Source organism: Camelus dromedarius, chromosome 11, assembly GCF_036321535.1.
Source record: "Camelus dromedarius isolate mCamDro1 chromosome 11, mCamDro1.pat, whole genome shotgun sequence".
NCBI classification, from domain to species: Eukaryota; Metazoa; Chordata; class Mammalia; order Artiodactyla; family Camelidae; genus Camelus; species Camelus dromedarius.
The window spans coordinates 7,370,197-7,390,625 of NC_087446.1; the positions used below are offsets into that span (position 1 = coordinate 7,370,197).

General features: G+C 36.7%; 1 protein-coding gene across 6 annotated transcripts in view; it reads right to left on the reverse strand.

Moving 5' to 3' along the window:
* The window catches only part of TNRC6B (trinucleotide repeat containing adaptor 6B), a 224,700-nt gene that overhangs the window by 120,364 nt on the left and 83,907 nt on the right, over positions 1 to 20,429 (reverse strand). Inside the window, exon 1 of one of the 6 annotated variants that reach the window (XM_031463316.2) lies at positions 6,644 to 7,068. The exons of the other annotated variants lie outside the window; for them this stretch is intronic. Coding sequence (XP_031319176.1) covers positions 6,644 to 6,648 — 5 coding nt within the window. The 5' untranslated portion in view covers positions 6,649 to 7,068. Of the gene's footprint in view, positions 1 to 6,643; positions 7,069 to 20,429 lie in introns of those variants that run through there. 6 annotated transcript variants of the gene reach the window in all.

The window sequence follows — 20,429 nt, forward strand, 5'->3', positions numbered from 1 at the left end:
GAATTCCTCATCTTCATTGCTGCTGAAGATCTGCATCATTCACCTTGAAAACCTGGAGACCCTGGTCCCTCTTCCAGGCCCAGTGTCCGTCTTATGAGGCCCTTTCATCACAGGCTTTTCTGCTGCAGCCTTCGAACTGACCTGCCTGTCTCTCAATTCTCCCCTCAGTCCTCACCTCCCCCAACCCTACCCTCACCAGTCCTCCTCTGCCCCACTGTTATATTAGTATTCTCAAAATACCACTTTCATCCATTGCTATCAGACTTTCAACAGGTCCCCACCATCTCCCAAGGCAATCCAAACTCCTCAGCAGGCGCCCCAGCCCTCCTATAGACACCCAACCTCCCTCCAATCCCCCCAAACACAACTAATCCTCCAGCTGCAATGCTCTGCCCTCAAGTCTACTCTTCACAGTTCTGCCCGATCTTTTTAAGGCTCAGCTTAAATACAAGGTCCTCATAAAGCCTCCACTGATCAACCCAGCTAAAATTAGCCTTTCTCCTCCCTCAAACTTCTCTTGTATTTTTCTATTTTTCTATTTCTAATGGCAACCACTGTAGTAATGAGAGTATGTCTATGGTCTTACATTCTTTATAAAATAGTGTCCTTTTAAACAATATCCAATAGCACTTGTGCTGCACACTGCCGTCTTTGGCCATCTTACCAAAGAAATCAACTTAAAAAGGAAAATTCTGGTAAACTTGGGACTACTGATGATTCTCAAATCATTATCTCCAGCCAGGTACCTAATTAATGCAGACCTTCATTTAGATGTCCCAAGATTCAGTAACTCTAAAACTGAACTCATTATCTCAACCCCACACCTGTCTCTCATCTAAATGAACCCTAACTCAGCGAATGGTATCCCATCTCATCAGTAAGTAGCCCAAACCAGAGACAAAGGTGCCATGCTTTATTTCTCCAACCCTCACCTTCTCATACTCAACGATCAGGTCCTGTGAAATATTCTTCCTAAATGTCTCCAGATCTATCCACTTCTTCACAATTCTGCTGTCTCTGTAGTCCAGGCCACCGTTACCTGATTACTGTAATACTATCTGGTCTTATACTCAACTCTCCAGTTATTTTCTACTGTGCAACTAGAACGTATCTTTCAAAAATCCAATCTGAACAGGTAAAATTTCTGCTGAAAACCTTTAATTGTTCTAAAGATAAAGACTTCCAAACATGACTTACAAACTCTTTGGCATCTGGTTAGTGTTCACCTTTTCATCTTCACTTCTCATTTCCCAGATTATCTCTTCCCTTACATACATCACACTCCAAGCGTGTCCAAGTACTCTATATGCGGTTCTCCAAAGTCCTCTCTTGCCTCAGCGCCCTTGCATGAGCTGGTCCCTCTATTTAGGATGGGTGTCCCTCTTTTGCAATTACCAAACACCCTGAGGGCTGGCCAGCCCCTCCTGTCAATTCTGTATAACCTCAGTAACGGTACCTGGCAAAAATCTTCATACTCCTGTGCTAGCACCTATCCCAATATCTGGCATGGAATGGGTATTCAATAATTATTTGTCGAATGAATGAACAGATAAACTTTTTTTTAAAACAAATTCCAAAGTCAATGAATGAAAGCTATCTGTAATCTATATTAATTCAACTGTGTTGTATAAAGCAGGCAATTGACCTAAATTTTTATTTTATCTCTTTCGAATCAAAACTATTAATACTGTGGTTAAATAGAGTTAACATGTGCAGGCTCAGAATGATGAAAACAAAGGGGAAAACACTGTATTTTACGTTCCCCTTTGCCTTGTAAACTCTAAGACCAATTCATTTGAAACTGCTGAGAACCTCTGATGCAAAACACAGAATGCATAAAAAGCAGCCAAGCAAACGTGGAGACATCACAGAGGCAGAGCCTGGAGGAAACTGGAGAGCATGAGGAGGCGACATCAGACCATAGGAATGTAGGGCCTTTAATAAAAGAAAACGCTCAGCCCTGCTCCTGTCCTCATCCAGGCTGAAGCTCAGTGCAATCAGTGCACGCACTCCAGGATGCTGGGAACATGAGAGAGGATCAAGGCATCTGTGGGGCCGTAACAGCCTTTCTGGTTTATGTAACAAAGAGAGAGCGTGCAAAGGGGAAGGAAATACTAAGCAACAAGCTAGGTGCTGGCCCTTACGCATAGCGTCTCCTTTATGCTTCACAACAATGTATTGTCTCCATGTTACTGATGAAGAAACAGGGGCTTAAGGTCACATAACTGGTCTTGGTGACTTACACTCAGGTCTAATTCAAATACTTCTTTATTGAGCACTTACACGTGCTAAGCCCAATTCTAGATGCTGGGGACTGAGCAATGAGCAAAACAAAGTCTGCTCTCATGAAAGCTTCTGGTTTTGTGGGGAGTGATGCACCACATACAATGTGATTTCAGAGGGTGATACAATCAAGGGATATTTAAAAAAAGCAAAACTGAGGACTGTGATAGAGTAACTAGGGAGGCGACTTAAGTGGCAGGGTCCTCAGAGATCATTTAAATGACAATTTTGAGGAAATACTTTTGCAGGGCTAAAAAAAAAAAAAAAAGGATAAAGGAACTATCTTGTCAAACCTTAAATGAAAGTCTCTAGAACTACCATAAGCAAAAATCAGCATTCATTCCCTGATTATCAGTAAGGAGACCATCAGGTGAAAAGAACTACAGTGTTACCATAGTCATAACCCAAAGTGGTAGGTTAGATAGTCATCAGCTGGCAAATATTTCCACAAATGAACCAGTGGTTGCTCAGGACAATGGGCCGACCAAATTAATTCTTAGATTCCCCCAGCACCTACAGCAGCACCTGGCATAATAAATGACTGCTGAATATATGAAGGGAGAAAGCAAAACACGTTAAAATGTCACCATCATGGGTTAAATCCCTTTTCAGGCCAAGTGGCTTCAATTCACCCCACCCCACCCCACCACCAGTCTTAATCACAAGAAGCAGGTGAGGGAAGTCGGATTAGTATAAATCCTCAAACAATCCTGCACTAGGAAACAATCAGCATGTGCTGCCTCACCTCCCAGACGATAGTCAAAGCCCCACATTTAAATCCCAAGCGCCACATAAAGAAAATCTAATATCCAAATGACAACTAGAAAGTAATAAGAAGTAATTATTTGGCTTCTTTAAATAAGGGTTCCCCTAATGCAGATACTCAGGCTACTTACGTACCAGGTACTTGTTCTAACTATCACACACACAGTACCAAGGTAAAGCCACTGGTTCTTTACCTGAGTTATCTTCCCTGCTGGACTGGTATTCCTTGAGGGCAGGACAAAGTACATTCATCTGTGTTGCCTCAGGACCTTGTCCAGTTTAAATGGCAAAAGGTCAATGATTATACTGAGTTACAAAAATTAAATTTCTCCAAAACTTCAGTTGTGGGGCAGCTGGGTAGAGTGAGGCCCATGAGGCCCACCCACCCTTACCACTGCTCCCTGCGGGGCCTGCTCTGCAGACCCACAGGCCCCATCGTCACACATCACTCTTTCCGCGTCTCTTGCAGAACTGAGAGCTGGAAAGGCCTTAGAAGTCTCTGCTTCAATTTTTAGACGTTTATTTTTAAAGGACTGTCCCAGTGGCAATAGAGAATAACAAATGGCCATTCAAAGCTGAACAACAGAGTTGAGTTTACGCCATATACCAAAGATGCCAATGCTTCCTTTCTGGCACACAGATGGAGGGACTGAAAAACAGTTTAAAAATAAGATACCACTTCTGATAGATAGGCACTCTCAATTTTTGTGATGTTTCAGCAAAGTCTTAATAATGAATCTGTGACATTTCTTTCTGAGACAGGGTAGCATTGTGATTAATGACATTACTATATTATCACAACTAGACCCAGCATAAGGAAATATGGATTGGGGGTGGGGAAACTTTGGTAAGGATTATATTAACTTTCTCCGGTAAGAAACTTCTGCATAAGCGGTCTCATTTTTAAAAACCCCAACACGCAAGTTCTAATATCCCTGGGTTTTGCTCTTCATAACATCAGCCACATCACTAAAGTTTTTAAAGCTTCATTTCACACTACCAACAGAAAGAAAACTTCAACCAAAGGCACAAATTAAATACTATCCATCTGCACACTTGATTTATTACTCATTTTCATTTGCCTCTGAATTACCATAGTTTGGAGCCATAAGGATTGGCTCTGCAGAACTTAGATCCAAAATGGCAGCTGAGCTTCTGAAACTCACCAGAGCCATAATGCTTAACATACGTGAAACCAGGTCTTATTTATCTCACTTTTCAACCTGTCTAGGAGAGAAGAATATTTACAAAAACATTTCAGAGAATCAGATGGCATTCTGTTAATGCTCATTATATCATTCTCCTTCTTGTCTAAGAGAACAAGCACCCAGCTTCTGGTTTCTCTGCTCTGCAAACTGAATTAACCTGCTATTCACATGTTTACACAGTCCACAAAAACAAGCTAATGGCAAAACATGGAAAGCTTGGGTTTTTCTCACTCTTTTTCTGCAAGGCCAACTTAGGAAATGGGCGTAAAATGAATCATCTAACAAGTAAAGCCCCCAAATAAGCGCTTTCATTTTCAGAAAAAACAACAACAAAAATCAGAGTTCTAATTTTCCTTAGGTCTACCACAAAGCAACACTCCCTATCACTATGGTAATTTCTATGTCTTTTCCTTTCAATTCAAGCTGTAAAAAATTTTTTAAAGAGACAAATTTGTTCCAGATTACCTCTTCAATGTAGTTTCCAATCCCTCTTACACAAAAGCTAAACTTGTATCACCAAAAAATTTACACTGAATTTAAACTGTCCCTTCTCTCCTTATTTCCACTAATACAATAACAACATTAATTTTAGAAGAATAATAAAATATTTGCTCTTTGGAGACAGAGGGCTTTAATTATCTTTATGTATTCAAATGAAAGTCTTTTCGTTAAATTAGCGTGAAAGTCCCTTCATCTACACACAATTGGCCCAAAGAAACAGGCCATTTTCAGCACAAGAGGCCAATCCATTTTAACAGTGAATAAAGCTTTTGAAAGCACTACACACCCTCTTCCAGACTGTCAAATTTTCAAAATGGTCCAGCATTTTTTCCATTTTTTTTAACACTTTCAGGCCCAGCAAGCATCTTATAATTAGATTAATTAAGAGGGAAACAACAACAAAAAAACCCACTGCTCCCTCCTCATCAAAATTATTCCATTTATGCTTAATTAGCTTTAATCCAAGTCTACATATTTAATGATGGGGATATGACAATTCGACCCATTTGCATATTTAAAATGCCTTTTCTAAACTATACTTTGTAACAGATTTAGAAGAACAGTCTCTTTCTCATGCCAATATGCTAAGGCATAAATCAGGAAGATACAAATTAGGAGAAAAAAAAAGAAAAGAAAACAAGGCCTCTCTGAGCCAGGGATGTGCTGAGGGGGTGGGGTAATTTACCCAGGGGTGGGGGCAATTTACCCGCCACATCACAAACTACAATCCTTTCAGCCCACCAGACCGAGAAGCATTACATCACACTCTCACAATGATAGGGGGAGGTGGCTCTGAGAAAGCAAGTTTTCAGCCTTCTTCCCTCCCTGTTCCCAGGCTTTCTAGAATCCTGCATTAGGAGTAATGGAATTTAACTTAAGAGCACCACACAGGTTCGGGGGTAACCACCATACATACACATACAGCTACTTATTTACGTGACCCTAAATGACCACTACACAAGGGATACGTGGCCGAAGTGGGCAACTACACACACAGATGTTGAATTTGTGTTGAAAAGCCCAGTTCATCTGTGTAAAATTAAACAGAAATTGTAATCCATGAGAAACGAAGGCGGCCAATCCACAGGGAGAAACTGATAAAGAACTAATTCCTAACCAGGGTGAAGAGCTGTTTATATTTTGAAAACACCATGTTTACAAGATTGTCCTACCGTTTAGTTCAAACCACGATCAAAATAAAAGCGCATCTGGCTGCACATTTGAGAACACACACAGAGCCCCAGTGCAAATGAGCGCGCGCAGAGGAAAGGGGTGATCCACACATTGCCTGGGAGGTTTCAAGCAGGGGAATCTACAAACCCCAAACCTCCTGGTGTTCACTCGCCCCCAGCCTGATGTTTAAAATGTATCAGGTCTTATTTTAGGTTTCACATCTCTCTAGGAAGGATGGCCTAGCTTTATTTAAAAAAAAAAAAAAGGCTTTCCCGGGGTAGTGCTTGCCCTCCCAGATCCTTTGTCGGCCTTAGCAGCCGAAAGAATGCAAACCCATTTATATTTATGCAAATTTTTGCAGCAGATTTAAGGGGGCAGGGAGAGGACTGTTTTTTAAAAAACCTCTTTCTAAATATCAAATTTCCAACTACTCGCAGCTTTACTTATTTGCAAGACAGAAACGATGATGAAAATCTGCATATAAATTAAAAGTGCAATTAAATCACTTCAAAATTAAATATTTTACCAACGCTTTTCCATTTCTAAAATGCCGAACCAAAAGTACATCACGGGTCTGATTTACACAGATTCACGACATGTCTGAAGCCAGTCTCCATGCTAGACAAATGTCGATTTGCAACAGCACTAGTGACACGGTTAGACAAGATCCATATAAATCAATTGGTTTTTAAAAAGTGAAAATATTTACCAACCTCATAAAGTGCAGCAGTGCTTAAATCCAGCAAATTGAGGCATACAAGGTAGAAATGGAAATGAAAAAAGGTCCAAAAAATGATTTCTTTTTGTCTATCTGTTTTTTTGTATTTTAAATATTCAGAAACCAGCAGAGACTCTGTCGGCCATTTTGGCTTGAACTAACTCTCACACTCACTCTCCCTCTTGCTCTCTCTCTCCCCCTCTGTCTCTAAAGGAAGCAGCTTTTTGTGACCTTCAAATAGAGGCGGATCATGTGACTTCGGGTAGGTTTGTCAATCAGGAAAGGGGAGGGAGCTGGGGATGAAACTGCCTTAAAGGGAAAGCGGCCCTTTTCCACTCTCATTTGTGAAATGCTGTTATCTCATACTCGCCACCTACACACACTGAATGTGAAAGTGGCAACAGCATAAGGGTAATAGATGAATAAAATATAAAAACCTTTATTGGTTTATAGAAATATGCTCAGTTGCTAACGATTCTTGCAGATCCTGGAGCTTGGCTGGCTTGCAACAGTTATCCTCTAGATGTCTGGGCAAGCACAGGCTGGCAAACTGCTCTTTAAAGGGGGGCTTTTAAAAACACCTTACCCAAACAAGAGACTTTCATGTTTAAAGATTAAGGTGAAATACAGGGCGCAACTGATCTCTAACAAGCTCCTAAAATGCACAGGAAAAGGCTGAAAGGAAATATACCAAAGTATGAACTGAATGCAAACTCAGAGAGGTTAAGTGACTTATCCCAAATCACACAGCAAGACAGATGCAGAACAGTGACTAGTTTCCCAACTGAACTCCACATTTACTATTTTGGCTATATGTGTGTTTGGTACCTCTTCCCTCCACCCCAAATAAAAACTCGGCTACAGCACAGCAAACTGGCCGATATGAGTCATCTTTAATCTCCTCCCCCACCTGAGGAAGTAGCTTGCAGCTGACCTGGAGTAAGCACTACATTTCAAACCTACCTGGTTTCCCCCATCCTTAAGTCCCTTCCTCTCACTAAGTGCATCTTTATGTTCTACCCCCGCTAAGAAAACCACACTAGGTTTGCATCTCAAGCCCAGGCTGTGTAACCTTGGTTAGGCAAGTCCCTTTACCTTCGGGGCCTCAGTTTTCTCATTGTGGAATGTAAGGACTGGACATCACTAGATTATATCTGGTTCCTTTCAGCTCTAAAACTGTACACGGCTTCTTTCTTTTAGCAGTTCTGTTTCATCTTATCCTTGCCATCTCAAAAGTCATTACCCCAGGAAAGCTTTCCCTTGACCCTCCCCGTCTAGACCAGGCCTTCCTGTTCAATGTTCCCATACATCCTTTATGACTTCTTCACAGCACTGGTCATAGCTGCAATTTCTTGCCAAAGAACTTGCTTACAGTTGGTTGTCCCTGGTATGTATAAAGACAAACACCACACCTTCCTTCACTGCTGTGTGAACCTCCACACGGAGCCCCACATAGTAGGTGAATAAAGGAATGAATGAATGACTCAGATCTCCATTCAGAAGTGCTAGGCTGAACAAGAAGAGATGTGCCACTCGAACATACGGAATAAAAGTCACATAGTTTCCAGAAACTCATCTCCATCTATTCAAGGACTGCTTGAGGAAATAAAGTAACTAATTTGATAGAAAGTGGGCAACAGTGCCCTGTGACTAACAGACTCCATCTATCTCTATAAACCAGAAAAGGTCGGATTCCACAGTGTGATTCTCCCAAATGAACTGGGCTGACCGAGCATAATCTGACATGCCAGCCAGCAGAGAAACTGACGGATTCTGTAAGGCCAGCATTCCCTGAAAAGGAACCTATGAACCCTTCTAAATCCCACAGGTCTGTCATCCTGGCTTCTGGGTCTTTATTCAGTCTCCCTTTGCTTTTTCCACTCTGATAGATGAACAGGAAAGGGGCTGTTTCTGGGCAGGCAGAGGCCAATGCCTAGACGATCTGGCAGCTTGAATATTTATGGCGTAAATGCTTCCACTGTCTTTGCACAGCCCTGAACGGAGTAGGAGCCAGGACCTGGACTGACAATTGAGATGTAGGCAAAAGCAGGAAACTCCTAGGGTGGAAATTTTGAATATTTCATCTATTTTTATCCTTCCAATACCTTCCAGATGAGTTACGGAAAGCTTCCTTATGGAGAGCATGCTCAACATGTTAAAATGCATGGAGACTGTACAGCTGCCTTATTTTAATTTGTGATGGACACGTTTTCTTTATAAGACTGAATTTTGCTAAGTCTCCATTTCTTGATGCAGCATATTATTGTACAAACGTGTATATGTGTTACCATGTGAGTATTAAATAAACTGCACGAGAAGTCAGGAAACAAACACATTTTAAAACAAATATTCGTTCAATTTTCAAATAATATGACTGACATTTTTTCTTCAACCTCTAGGCATCTTTTGTTTTGTTTTGTTTTTCGTGAGATACCTCTAAACTTAAAGCAATGAGTCCAACTGTTCATCTAAAAGAAACAAGTGCAATAAATGCACTATTGCCCCTGTATTTCCAGGCATCTGAGACTCTGTGATATATTTATTGCACTTTTTTCATATTAACAATTAGACAGCATTTTTCAATTATATTATCACAAGGTGAGTATACAAAGTAATAAAAAACTAATTTACTTTTTTAAATAAATAAACCAGAACTTAAAACACCCAACCGAGTGTTATCAAAGTTGCACCTCTGGCGACTGTATAACTAAAATATTTCCATGAGGAAATAGGACTGAAAATAATGTACTGAACATTTAACTCAAAAATCTAGAAAATGACTAACAAACCCAAAAAAGAAATTAATGGTGATAAAATCACAAAGATAAAGCAACAGTCAAAGAGTAAACTGAATCAATAAAAGCAAAAAATTTTTGTTTTAAAAAATAAAAGTAGATAATCCTTTGGAAAGCCTGATCACTTAAAAATAAGAGAGAAGTTACAAATTAACAGTAGGGCTGAGAAAGGGGACATTATAACTACAGATTTGGAGAGGATTTTTTTTAAATTGTGAGAGAATTTTATGTAACTTTATGTCAATAAATCTGAAGATTAAGTAAAATGGATGATAGTCAAGGAAAATAAACATTACCAAGGTCAACTCAAGAAAAGTTATAAAAATAGCAACAATAACTCACAGCAGAAATGTGTAAGATATTAAAAGAACTAGCCACTAAAACTATCTGACACAAATGGTTTTCTGGGTGAATTCTACAAAACTTCTATCAAGTAGATAATTTCCATGTTATCCCTATTGTTCTTGAATTTACGAAGATAGAAGAGAAAGCTTCCTAATTTCTTCTCTGAGGTTAACATATTCCTGATACCTGTCAGGACAAAGATGGTCCAAAAAAATAAAACTACAGACCAATCTTCACTTGTGAAGATAGATATAAAAATCCTAAGTAAAATACTAGCAAATAGAATTTAGCAGTTTTAAGAAAATATTTCATTATGATCATGTATGGTTTATACCAACAATGCAAGGACTGTTAAATTACAAAATCTATTAATATAACTCTTCATTTGTTCAACAAGTACATACTATGTGCTTTCTATGTGTCTGACTCTGCTCGGGCCGGGGAGACAGCACTACCAGGCAGGGTAGGTCCAAGTGGAGCCAAAAACCTCATGGGAGAAGGAAACCACTGAGAAGGAAACAGAGTTGACAGGATATGGAAAAAACTGAAGGAGGCTCACTTTAGATAAGGTGGTTCAGGAAGGTTTTTCTCAGGAGGGACATTCATTTAAACTGAGTTGAAAAGTAATTGCTTGAATGTTCAAAGAACAAGAGGGATGATCAGGAGGCCAGGCCATGTGACCAGGGAAGAGAGGTGTAAGGCAAACCTAAGGAGCAAGGAGGAGTTGGATCCTACTGGGTCCTGCAGGTCACAGAAAGGATTTTATTGTCAGAACAGTGGAAAGTCACAGAAGAATTTTAAAGCAGGAGAGCCAACAGTGCCGTTTTATCCACTGCTCCCTCTTCACTTAATACCTAGGATCTACAAGCTTTTCAAGGGCCTCGGCAAATGTTTGGGACCTGAAAAACATATTAACAAATCTAAAACACAAAACAAAAATTATAACCATAAAAATTAATAAATGCTAAAGTGTCCTTGAAAGATAACACCCAGCACTTTCATATTAAGTTTAGCATTTCTAAGTTTTCGTTACATTTGAAAACAATCCTCACTTTGCAAAACACACTAAATACGTTAACTACTAATAAATCTCGGATAATTACAAATTAAGTCAATTATTTGTAGCCAAAGAATTTCCAAAGCAAAACTATTAAAATTCTTTTAACATATGATAGCAAAAATAAATAAATAAAACCACATAATTAATATGGGATGTGGGTACCTTCTAATATGTTTTAGTATGTAAAGTGGGATAAAGTCTCCAAAACCTCCCAAAGTAAGCATTCCAAGAATCCATGGAGGTCTTACAACCACTTTAGGAAAGACAAGATCAAAGTTATATTTTCAAAAGCTCACCCTGGCTTCTGTATGGAGAATATACCAGAGAGGACCAAGAGGAGAAGCAGGGACAAGCTGGAAGGGGACTGTGGCCTTCTAGGTGAGGGAAGATAGCTTGGATCAGATGGAGGTGGTAGAGGCGAAGAGAGCACATAATGTATTTTGAAGGTGGAAGTGATTCTATCGTAAGATAACTTAAGAAAGCAACCTGTGACTATGATGAAATACAGTAAGGCCAATCAACTCTTTCAAAAATAAGACTCTAAACTCTGAACTCACCATTCATTCATGCAGTCATGAACCATTTTTCTGAGCATCTACTATGTATCAGATACTGTGCCAGCACCAAGCCCAGGAGGATTCTAACAAAGAGGATTCTAACACCTTGAAGGACAGAGACATGCAAATCCATTATTAAAATATAGCATGCTAAGTGCCATAATTAAGGTACAAATAGAAATGTAAGATAGTTATGCTATGGGAATACAAAGAGCTAACTGCCAAAAGTCAGAAAAGGTTTCACAGGGGAGGTGAGATTTTAAACTGCGTCTTAAAGGATGAGTAGGAGTTGCCATGTAGAGAACATAAGAAAGGCAAAGACTTTCCTGAGTCTCACCAACTTCAGTATTACCAAACAGCGGTGACAAGGAAGGCTGAGGAGAAAAATATAAATGTAGAGGCTAAGCTTTTCCAGGACTCTTACCCTCAACAAAGTCAAAAGATGAAACAGTAGCCAAAATGACATGGTAATCACTAATGCTACTAGAATCCAAAATCTTTGGAGAATGTTAGCATTTACACTCTTATTACACATTTATAAATTAGAATGCTAACAGACCTTTTAAGGAACATTGAAAAAAATTCTCAAATTCTTTAGAACCAAACCTCAAAAATCAAATTTGTATTTGGGGGAAGCCTTTCTTGATCCTCCAGTTTGAGTTCAGTGTCCTCTGTGCTTCTTAGACCCTGTACATACCTCTATGGTAGCACCTTCAAACTCTATTATTATTGTTACCCATTTACTTGGTGCTTCCTGTCTAAACTGTGAGCTTCTTAAGAGCAGGGAATATGGCTCTTATTTCTGTATCTACTACATAGAAGGAATTCAATTACTGTTTGCTGAATGAATGACCAAATGAATAAGCAAAAAAATAAATAGATGAATACTATTAACCTGGGTATTTATAAAGTACAAAAGAAGACAACACTTAATATCTTATAATTGAGAGAGAAGACATATACACAGGATAGTCAACAAGAAAATGTACGATAAATTTTTAACTGTATGGTTCCATCCTCAGAGAGACAGAAGTCAGAAAATGGAGACACTATGTAGCTCAGCTCAGCTGAACTTCAAAGGAGGGACAGAATGAGAATGCTCAAAACAGATGTCTCAGGATGAAGCTAATGACACTTAAGCTGCAGGACCCCTCACTTTCATGAGGTTCTCTCAAAGCCCTAGGAGTCCTTAACATTGTCCAAACGATCTTTTTTTTTTTCTTTTGCAATGTGTTTTTTCTTCTCCGTTTATTATAGTAAAATACATGCAACACAAAACTTACCATCTTAACAATTTTTAAGTGTATAGTTCAGTAGTGTTAAATATATTCACATTGTTGTAAAACAGATTTCCCAGATCTTTTTCATCTTGCAAGTCTCAAATTCTATACCCATTAAACAACTTCCCTTTTCCCTTCTCCCAAACCCTGGTAACTACATTTTCTATTTATATAAACTTGACTACTTTAGATACATTATAAAAGTGAAATCATACAGTATCTTTTTATGACTGGCTTATTTGACTTAACATAATTTTCTCAAGGTTCATCCATGTAGGTTCCCTTCTTTTTTATGAATGAATAATATCTCATTGCATATATATCTATATCTATATCTATATCTATATAGATATAGATATAGATAGATAGATAGATAGATAGATAGATAGATAGATAGATCGATCGATCGATCTCACATTTTGTTTATCCATTCATTCACCAATGGGGACACTTGGGTTGCTTCTACCTCTTGGCTAGAGTGAAAAGTACTGCTATGAATATGAGTGTGCACATCTTTCAAAACTTTGCTTTCAATTCTTTTGGATACATACCCAAAAAGGGGACTGCTGGATCACTTGGTAGTTCTATTTTAAATTTTTTGAGGAAATGCCAAACTGTTTTCCATAGAAGTTATGCCATTTTATAATCCCACCAATAGTGCACAGAGGTTCCAATTTCTCTATATCCTTCTCAACACTTCTTTTCTGCTCTTTGGTGTTTTGGGTTTTTTCCTCAATAGTAATCATCCTGACAGGTGTGAAACAATTTATCTCATTGTGGTTGATGATTAGTGATGTTGAGCATCTTTTCATACGCTTGTCGGCCATTTATATATCATCTTTGGAGAAATGTCTATGAAAGTCTTTTGTCCATTTTTAATCAGGTTACTTGATTTTTCTGTTGTTGAGTTGTAATTCTTTATATATTCTGGATATTAATCTCTTATTAGAAAATGACTTGCAAATATTTTCTCCCATTCTGTATGTTTCCTTTTTACTCTATGATTGTGTCCTTTGATGCACAAATTTTTTTAAGTCTGATGTAGTTCCATTTGTCTATTTTCGCTTTTTTGCCTGTGCTTTGGGTATCATATCCAAAAAACCATTGCCAAGTCCAATGTCATAAAACTTTTCTCCTATATTTTCTTCTAGTTTTATAATTTTAGGTCTCAAGCTTAGGTCTTTAATCCATTTTGAGTTAATTGTTCTTTACAGTGTAAGATCAGGGTCTATCTTCATTCTTTTACAAGTGGGTATCCAGTATATTCCCAATACCGTATGTTGAAAAAACTCTGTTTCCCACTGAATGGTCTTGAAACCCTTGTCAAAGATCATCTGACTTTATATGCAAGGGTTTATTTCTGGGCTTTCTATCCTATTCCACTGGTCTATTTGCCTGTCTTCATGCCAGTACCATACTGTTTTTGATTACTGTAGCTTTGTAATATATTTAGGAATTAGGAAGTATGACTCCTCCAACTTTGTTCTAAATGACCAATTATTTTTATAAAATGTGAAAAAAAAAATACAGTTTCATCACAGTCTTAACACAGATTGTCAAAACCACAGACTCTTACCATCTCAGCTTTCCCCCACCATGATTCCACTTGTCAATAGAGTTAGAGTCACTGTAGGTACTCTAGGATTCCTAAAGGGAAAGCTAATTTGGTTGATTTATTTGGGGCTTACTGGAATATATGAGCATGGTTCTCAGCCACTTCGTGTATGGTTGAGTTATTGGTAACTGCCTTGTGTACAAAGATGTTACTGTGCCAACTCACTATGTACAATGACAGAAATGTGCAGGCCAGATCATACCATGATATAAATGTGTGAATTCAAAGAGTATTTCATGGTAGTCAATACACAAGAAAAAATGAAGCCTTGCAATCTTATAGCTCATATATAAAAGACATTTGGCTAGAGGTCCTCTCAAAGTTGATAAGAATCTTACAAATTTATACGACGTGACTATAACAAGTTGTGAGGCTGAAAGGAACTTTTCTAATCTATCAATAATAAAAAAAAACAGGGGGGAGGGTAGAGTCAGTAGTAGAGTGCATGACTAGCATGCATGAGGTCCTGGGTTCAATCCCCAGTACCTCCATTAAAAATAAATAAATAAATAAATAAATAAAACCCTAATTACCTCCCCCCCAAAAAACAAAACAAAACAAACAAAAAACACAAAATAAATAAAATATCACAGAATTATTGTAATATGAAGGGGCAATCAAAGAGTAAGCAGACAAAAAATATTAGGAAAAATTTTCACAGCAATATGTCAGGCAAATATTAATACAAATAAATATAAATGTTATGTTATTTTCTGAATTTTGCATTTGTCAACTTGTTTAAAACTGTCATTTTTGTTATTTCTTTCCTCATTGTAAATAAATATTCACTTTTGTACCTAATTTGTATTTGAAATTAATTTTCTTTTTCTTAAAGGGCACTCCCACAAAACCTATATTTGCTCCTGGTCAGGAAGAAGGGTCTCTGGGTCTCTCTGCCTGAACAAAGGCATATAAGGGGGAAGGAAACCAGCTATGCATAGAAAACCTTAAGGAGAGACTGGGCAGGCAGAGGAAGATCTTTTAAAAAGCAGAGAAAATATGCATAAGCAGGCTAAAGGCATCTTATGGAGGCCCTCAGAAGCAAAGAAAAGTTCAAACTTGGATAGAAAAGCTTTTTTCCCCCCCAAAAACCCAATAATCAACTTGCTTACAGGTAGGGACACTTAAAGAGAAGAATTGTAATAAAATTGGGTCTGTTGGAAAATATTTAAGAAAGCACTGAATATAAAGTCAAAAATGACAGCTTATCAATTCACTTTTCTTCTGCTAATAACAAACAAACTATTATGGAGTTAGGATTTTTAATCATTCTACCTCAGATTTTCAAAGTGAGTGTGTAGAACAGGAATTCTTAACAGTCTGTGGGAACTCAGTGACATCTTCATTTAATTAATATATATTTATTGACTCTTTCTGGTGCAACCTACAGTGACCAAGCTGGCAAAAGTCTGTTCTTGCAGAGCTAAAGACAGAGCATAAAGCCTGAACCTGACCTTTCACTGCCTGCCATCATTGTGTGCCTCCTCTTTCCTTACTACAGTCTCCCGTTCTCTTGCCCAAACTTAGTTCACAGAGATTCCTAGCGGGAAGGGAAAGGCAGAGTGCTCAGGGCAGAACTTACATCCATACCCTCTAGCAATCATAAAATTTGGGGGAAATAAACACTACCTTCTCCTCATGACACCACTGGAGATTCCTGCAGCTGAACATGCATTTCTTTATCTATATTTACATAATGCTATGTATTTTGAAACATTTTACAACTACATGGTATTAGTAACATTTCCAAAAGAGCTGCTTTAAAACACCAATTTCAAGGAACTGGGCAAATACATCTTGCCATTTAAGTAATGTTTTTCCATAAAGGCATACTATTTGTCTGTAAGTAAAATATAAGCTAAATAAATAAGACTTTTATTAAATTAACTGCAGTTTTCTGAGAGCTTCATGATCTACCCTATTCATTGCTGTCTGAAGTCACCATATGAACCTGTAAGTAGTAGCAAACCACAGTTTGCAGGCATTTTCAATTATGAAACACATTTCTCCTGAAGTTATTCTTACTGTAACTAATCAATGACCCAGACATTCAAGAAAAACCTCATAAAACAGAATTCAGAACTTAAAGACATTTTAAGAGAATTAATTTTTTTAAGTAACTTCAAGGCAAATTGGAAAGTTTATTAGCAACTGAGAGTTTCCCAAAGACAGTACAAAATGTTTATGGTTATACTAAAATTCCCAGCAGCAAAAATTCCATGAGCATAACTATCTATTGAACCTCTTTGTGGCATTTTCAAAATACCAATAAACTTGAAATTAAAACTCATTTCCTTTCTCCCAAAAACAATCTGAAAAGATTATATAGGAATCTATTTTTCTGATGACCAGCTTACTGCTGTGTAATAATGACTGAGTTTACAGAGGGTTCAATTTGGTACTTAATAAGTTTATCTTCACCATGTACATATTTTAATGGTCCAAAGGAAAAAAAAAAACTGGTAGAAAACAGAAAATCAAATGTTAAAATCAAACCAAAAAACTCTTTCCTGTGGCCAAATACCAAGGTTTGTGTTTTAAAGATAATTATCTATAAAATGAGTGATTTGGAAATTTTTTCTGTATTTAGGAAATGCCATAGGGCTTCCCAAAGCTTTCAAATTAACACCAAAAGAATGGTTCCTGAAGATCTTAGTGTTAAATTTGGGTGGGCAAATATAAAACAAGGTCTATTTTAATAAAAGGAATCCTTAGAGAATTGGCAAGAATAGACTTTTGCTATGTGATACAATAAAAAATAAAATTCACCAGATTTTTAAAAAAAGAATAAACTTTTAGAAGTAGCACTGCAGTATAAGATGAATGTGAGGAAGAGAGAGCTGTAGGTCACGGAGTAAGAGGAGCAGCAGTAATAAAGATAAAGTGAAAACAAACTGTCAGAACTTCTAAAAGGTCTGTATAATTAATAATTGAAAAAAATCAAAAGGGTATTTTATAACTAGCCACTTAAGTTCGGAAGAATGTAATTAGTAAGAAGAGAATTTAATCAAGACATTGGAATTAAGACATTTAAAAAACAGCACCTCAAGCAGAAAACCATATTACACCACGCTGGAGTATAAAAGGTAGTGTTGACTCCATAAATTACATTCTTCTCTCTGAATCAATATAAAACTGTCTTTAGCACTTCAGTTTCCTTACAGGGTTCCCATGCAAGAATAGATTCTCTCTTAGAAAGGAAAATCAAAAAAGATAACACTCCAAGAGAGTAGAAATACAGAAATTGACACTATTAGTTACATCAACAACCCCTAAAAGTGGGATATTCTCTATAAAACACATTATTAAATGAGTTTTCTTGGTTTTTAAAATTTTTAAATGGTTTATTGAGCACAACATGTAGAAAAGATAATCACTTCAATATAAAATCAATATAAAAGTTATTAATTTCACATTTTTTTTTCATACTAAGTCTTTGAAATCCAGGCTACATTTTATATTTAAAGTGCATTTCAGTTTGGTTGCTATTTTTTTATTGTGGTTAAAAAAAATTAAATTTAACATCTTAACCATTTTTAAGTATAAAGTTGAGAAGTGTTAAGTATATTTGCTTTGCTTTGCAACAGATCACTAGAACTTTCTCATCTTGAACTCTATACCCATTAAATACTAATTCCCTTACCTCTCTCCCCGTAGCCCATGGCAACCACCTTTCTACTTTTTATTTCTTTTATTTTGACTATATTAGATACTTCATATGTGTAGAATCATGCAGTATTTGTCCTTTGTGACTGGCTTATTTTGCTTAGCATAACATCCTTTAGGTCCATCCATGTTGCAGCACATGACAGGATTTCCCTCTCTTTTAAGGCTTCATAATATTCCATTGTATGTATGTACCACATTTTCTTTATCTATCTGTTTATGGACATTTGGGTTGCTTCTACCTCTTGGCTACTGTGAATGCTGCAATGGATATGCGTGTGCAAATATCTCTTAGAGATCCTACTTTGAGAGATTGTTTTTAATGATGATCTTTCCATAAAATGAACCAAAAGAGTTAAGAAAATTCAATTATCAAAAATATACTAGAAAAATTGAATTACTTAAGTAGGTTAAAGACAAATATCTTTTGAGAATATGAGTGAATTTCATGGAATTTAAAGCTCAGACTTGTTTATAAGCTATATTAAATTTTTTTAAAAAGGAAGGAATGAAAAAGAGGCCAAACTCCTCTAATTAATATACCAAAACTGATATCTAACTTCAAAATAATTTATAAGAAATGATACGCCCACAAATATCTAGACTATCACATAAATAAAACCAAGTCAAAATCCTGCCTGGGTAGAAATATTTTATCTGAAATGAGCTTTCAATAAGCATGATCAAACATGATCTATGAGCAAGTATCTGTTCATGCTGTATTTTGAAAAGCTGTAGTAGTTTTATATTTACCCCTGTGTCAAACATACCATGTGATTAATACTGGGTGAGTTTAGCATAGTAATTATTTGGCAATAAACGCAGCTTGTCTGATTTGCTCTAATAGCTCATAAGATGAATATCCTCTGAAAAATGATTATATTAGATACACTAACAGAAAATAAATTTCATTAGAAAGCAACAATATTGAGACAGTATATACATAGACAAATGTTTAAAGCTATATACTCTACTAAAACTTATCCACACACACATCAGAAATCAGCATCACTGATCTAAATATTAACAGTTTAGCACAAATACTTCTCAAAATCAAAAGTCAATTATTTTTCAAGAAAGCTTTCTAAATGCATATCTACCTTAATATGCCTGTTGTTAGAATTTATTCCATTAAAATAAACAGCACAGAAATAAAATAAATTTTTCAAGACTTCCAGAACCTATGGTAAAAATGTTAAATGAAGAAATAAAGAAAGTGGCACAGATCAGCTAACAGAATAAATTTTAGACCTAAGCCTTACTAGAATTTGCTCTGTGACCTTGAGCAAGTTATATTACCTCTGTGCACCATCCACCTTCGTAAGTGAAATAGGCTCTTCATACAAGCTAATACCAAGGGGTGAGAGCCATGTTGGAAACCAATTTAGAAAAAAATTAAGTTAGATCTCTACCTCACACCATACACAAAAATGAGTATCAGTTCAATTAAAGGTCTAAGTGTGAAAAATAAAGCAGAAAAACTAATGGTATTCCATCATGTTAGGGTAGGAAAGACTTCTCTAGGCAAGCACAAAACACAGAAGCCATAGAGGCTGATTTTACAACATAAAAATTTAAATGGTTTATTAGTATGAAAGATACCCCCATGTTAAAACATAAAGCCTGGGTGGAAATATTTAAAACATCTCAAAAGACAGAAGGTTAACACCTATACTTTATAAGTCTCTTACAAAGATATCAAAACAAATAATCCAATCAAAATGAAATAATATATAAAGAGGTGATACATGAAATAAAAATCAATGGCCAATAAACTAGCAAAAGATATTACATTTATTAGTAAGCAGAAGTATAAATTAAAACAATAAAATATTAGAGTGGCAAAAATTCAAAGATAAATAATTTTATTGTCATCAATGGTGTGGAGGAATGGGCACTCTCATTCACTGTTGATGGAAATGAATCTTTTGAAAGGAACTTTGATAGCAGCTACCTCCTTATTAAAAAAATACATGCCCATGAGCCAAATAGCTCCATATCTAGAAATCTATTCTACGGAAATACACCTATGCATAAAGAATGAGAATGTTCAATAAAGTATTATTTGTAATAATCAAATAAGTGAAGGCCACCAAAATATTTATTGGAGAAGAATGACTATAGTATATCAGTTCAAGAGAATGCTTTGCATATATTTAAAAGAATAAACAGGGGAGGGTATAGCTTAAGTGGTACAGCACATGCTTAGCATGCATGAGGTCCTGGGTTCAATCCCCAGTACCTCCTCTAAAAATAAATAAATAAATCTAATTACCCCCCGCCCCCCGCAAAAAAAAAAAAAAAAAAACTTTAAAAAAAATGAAATAGACTATAAAAACGTTAGATTAAAAAAGGAAGTCTCAGAAGAATTATGTTAGAAAAAAATCTAGTTGTTTTTAAAATAAATACAGAAAATGTTTAAGATTAGGAGGGGAAGGAGGGTAAAAAAAAAGTCTCATTTTT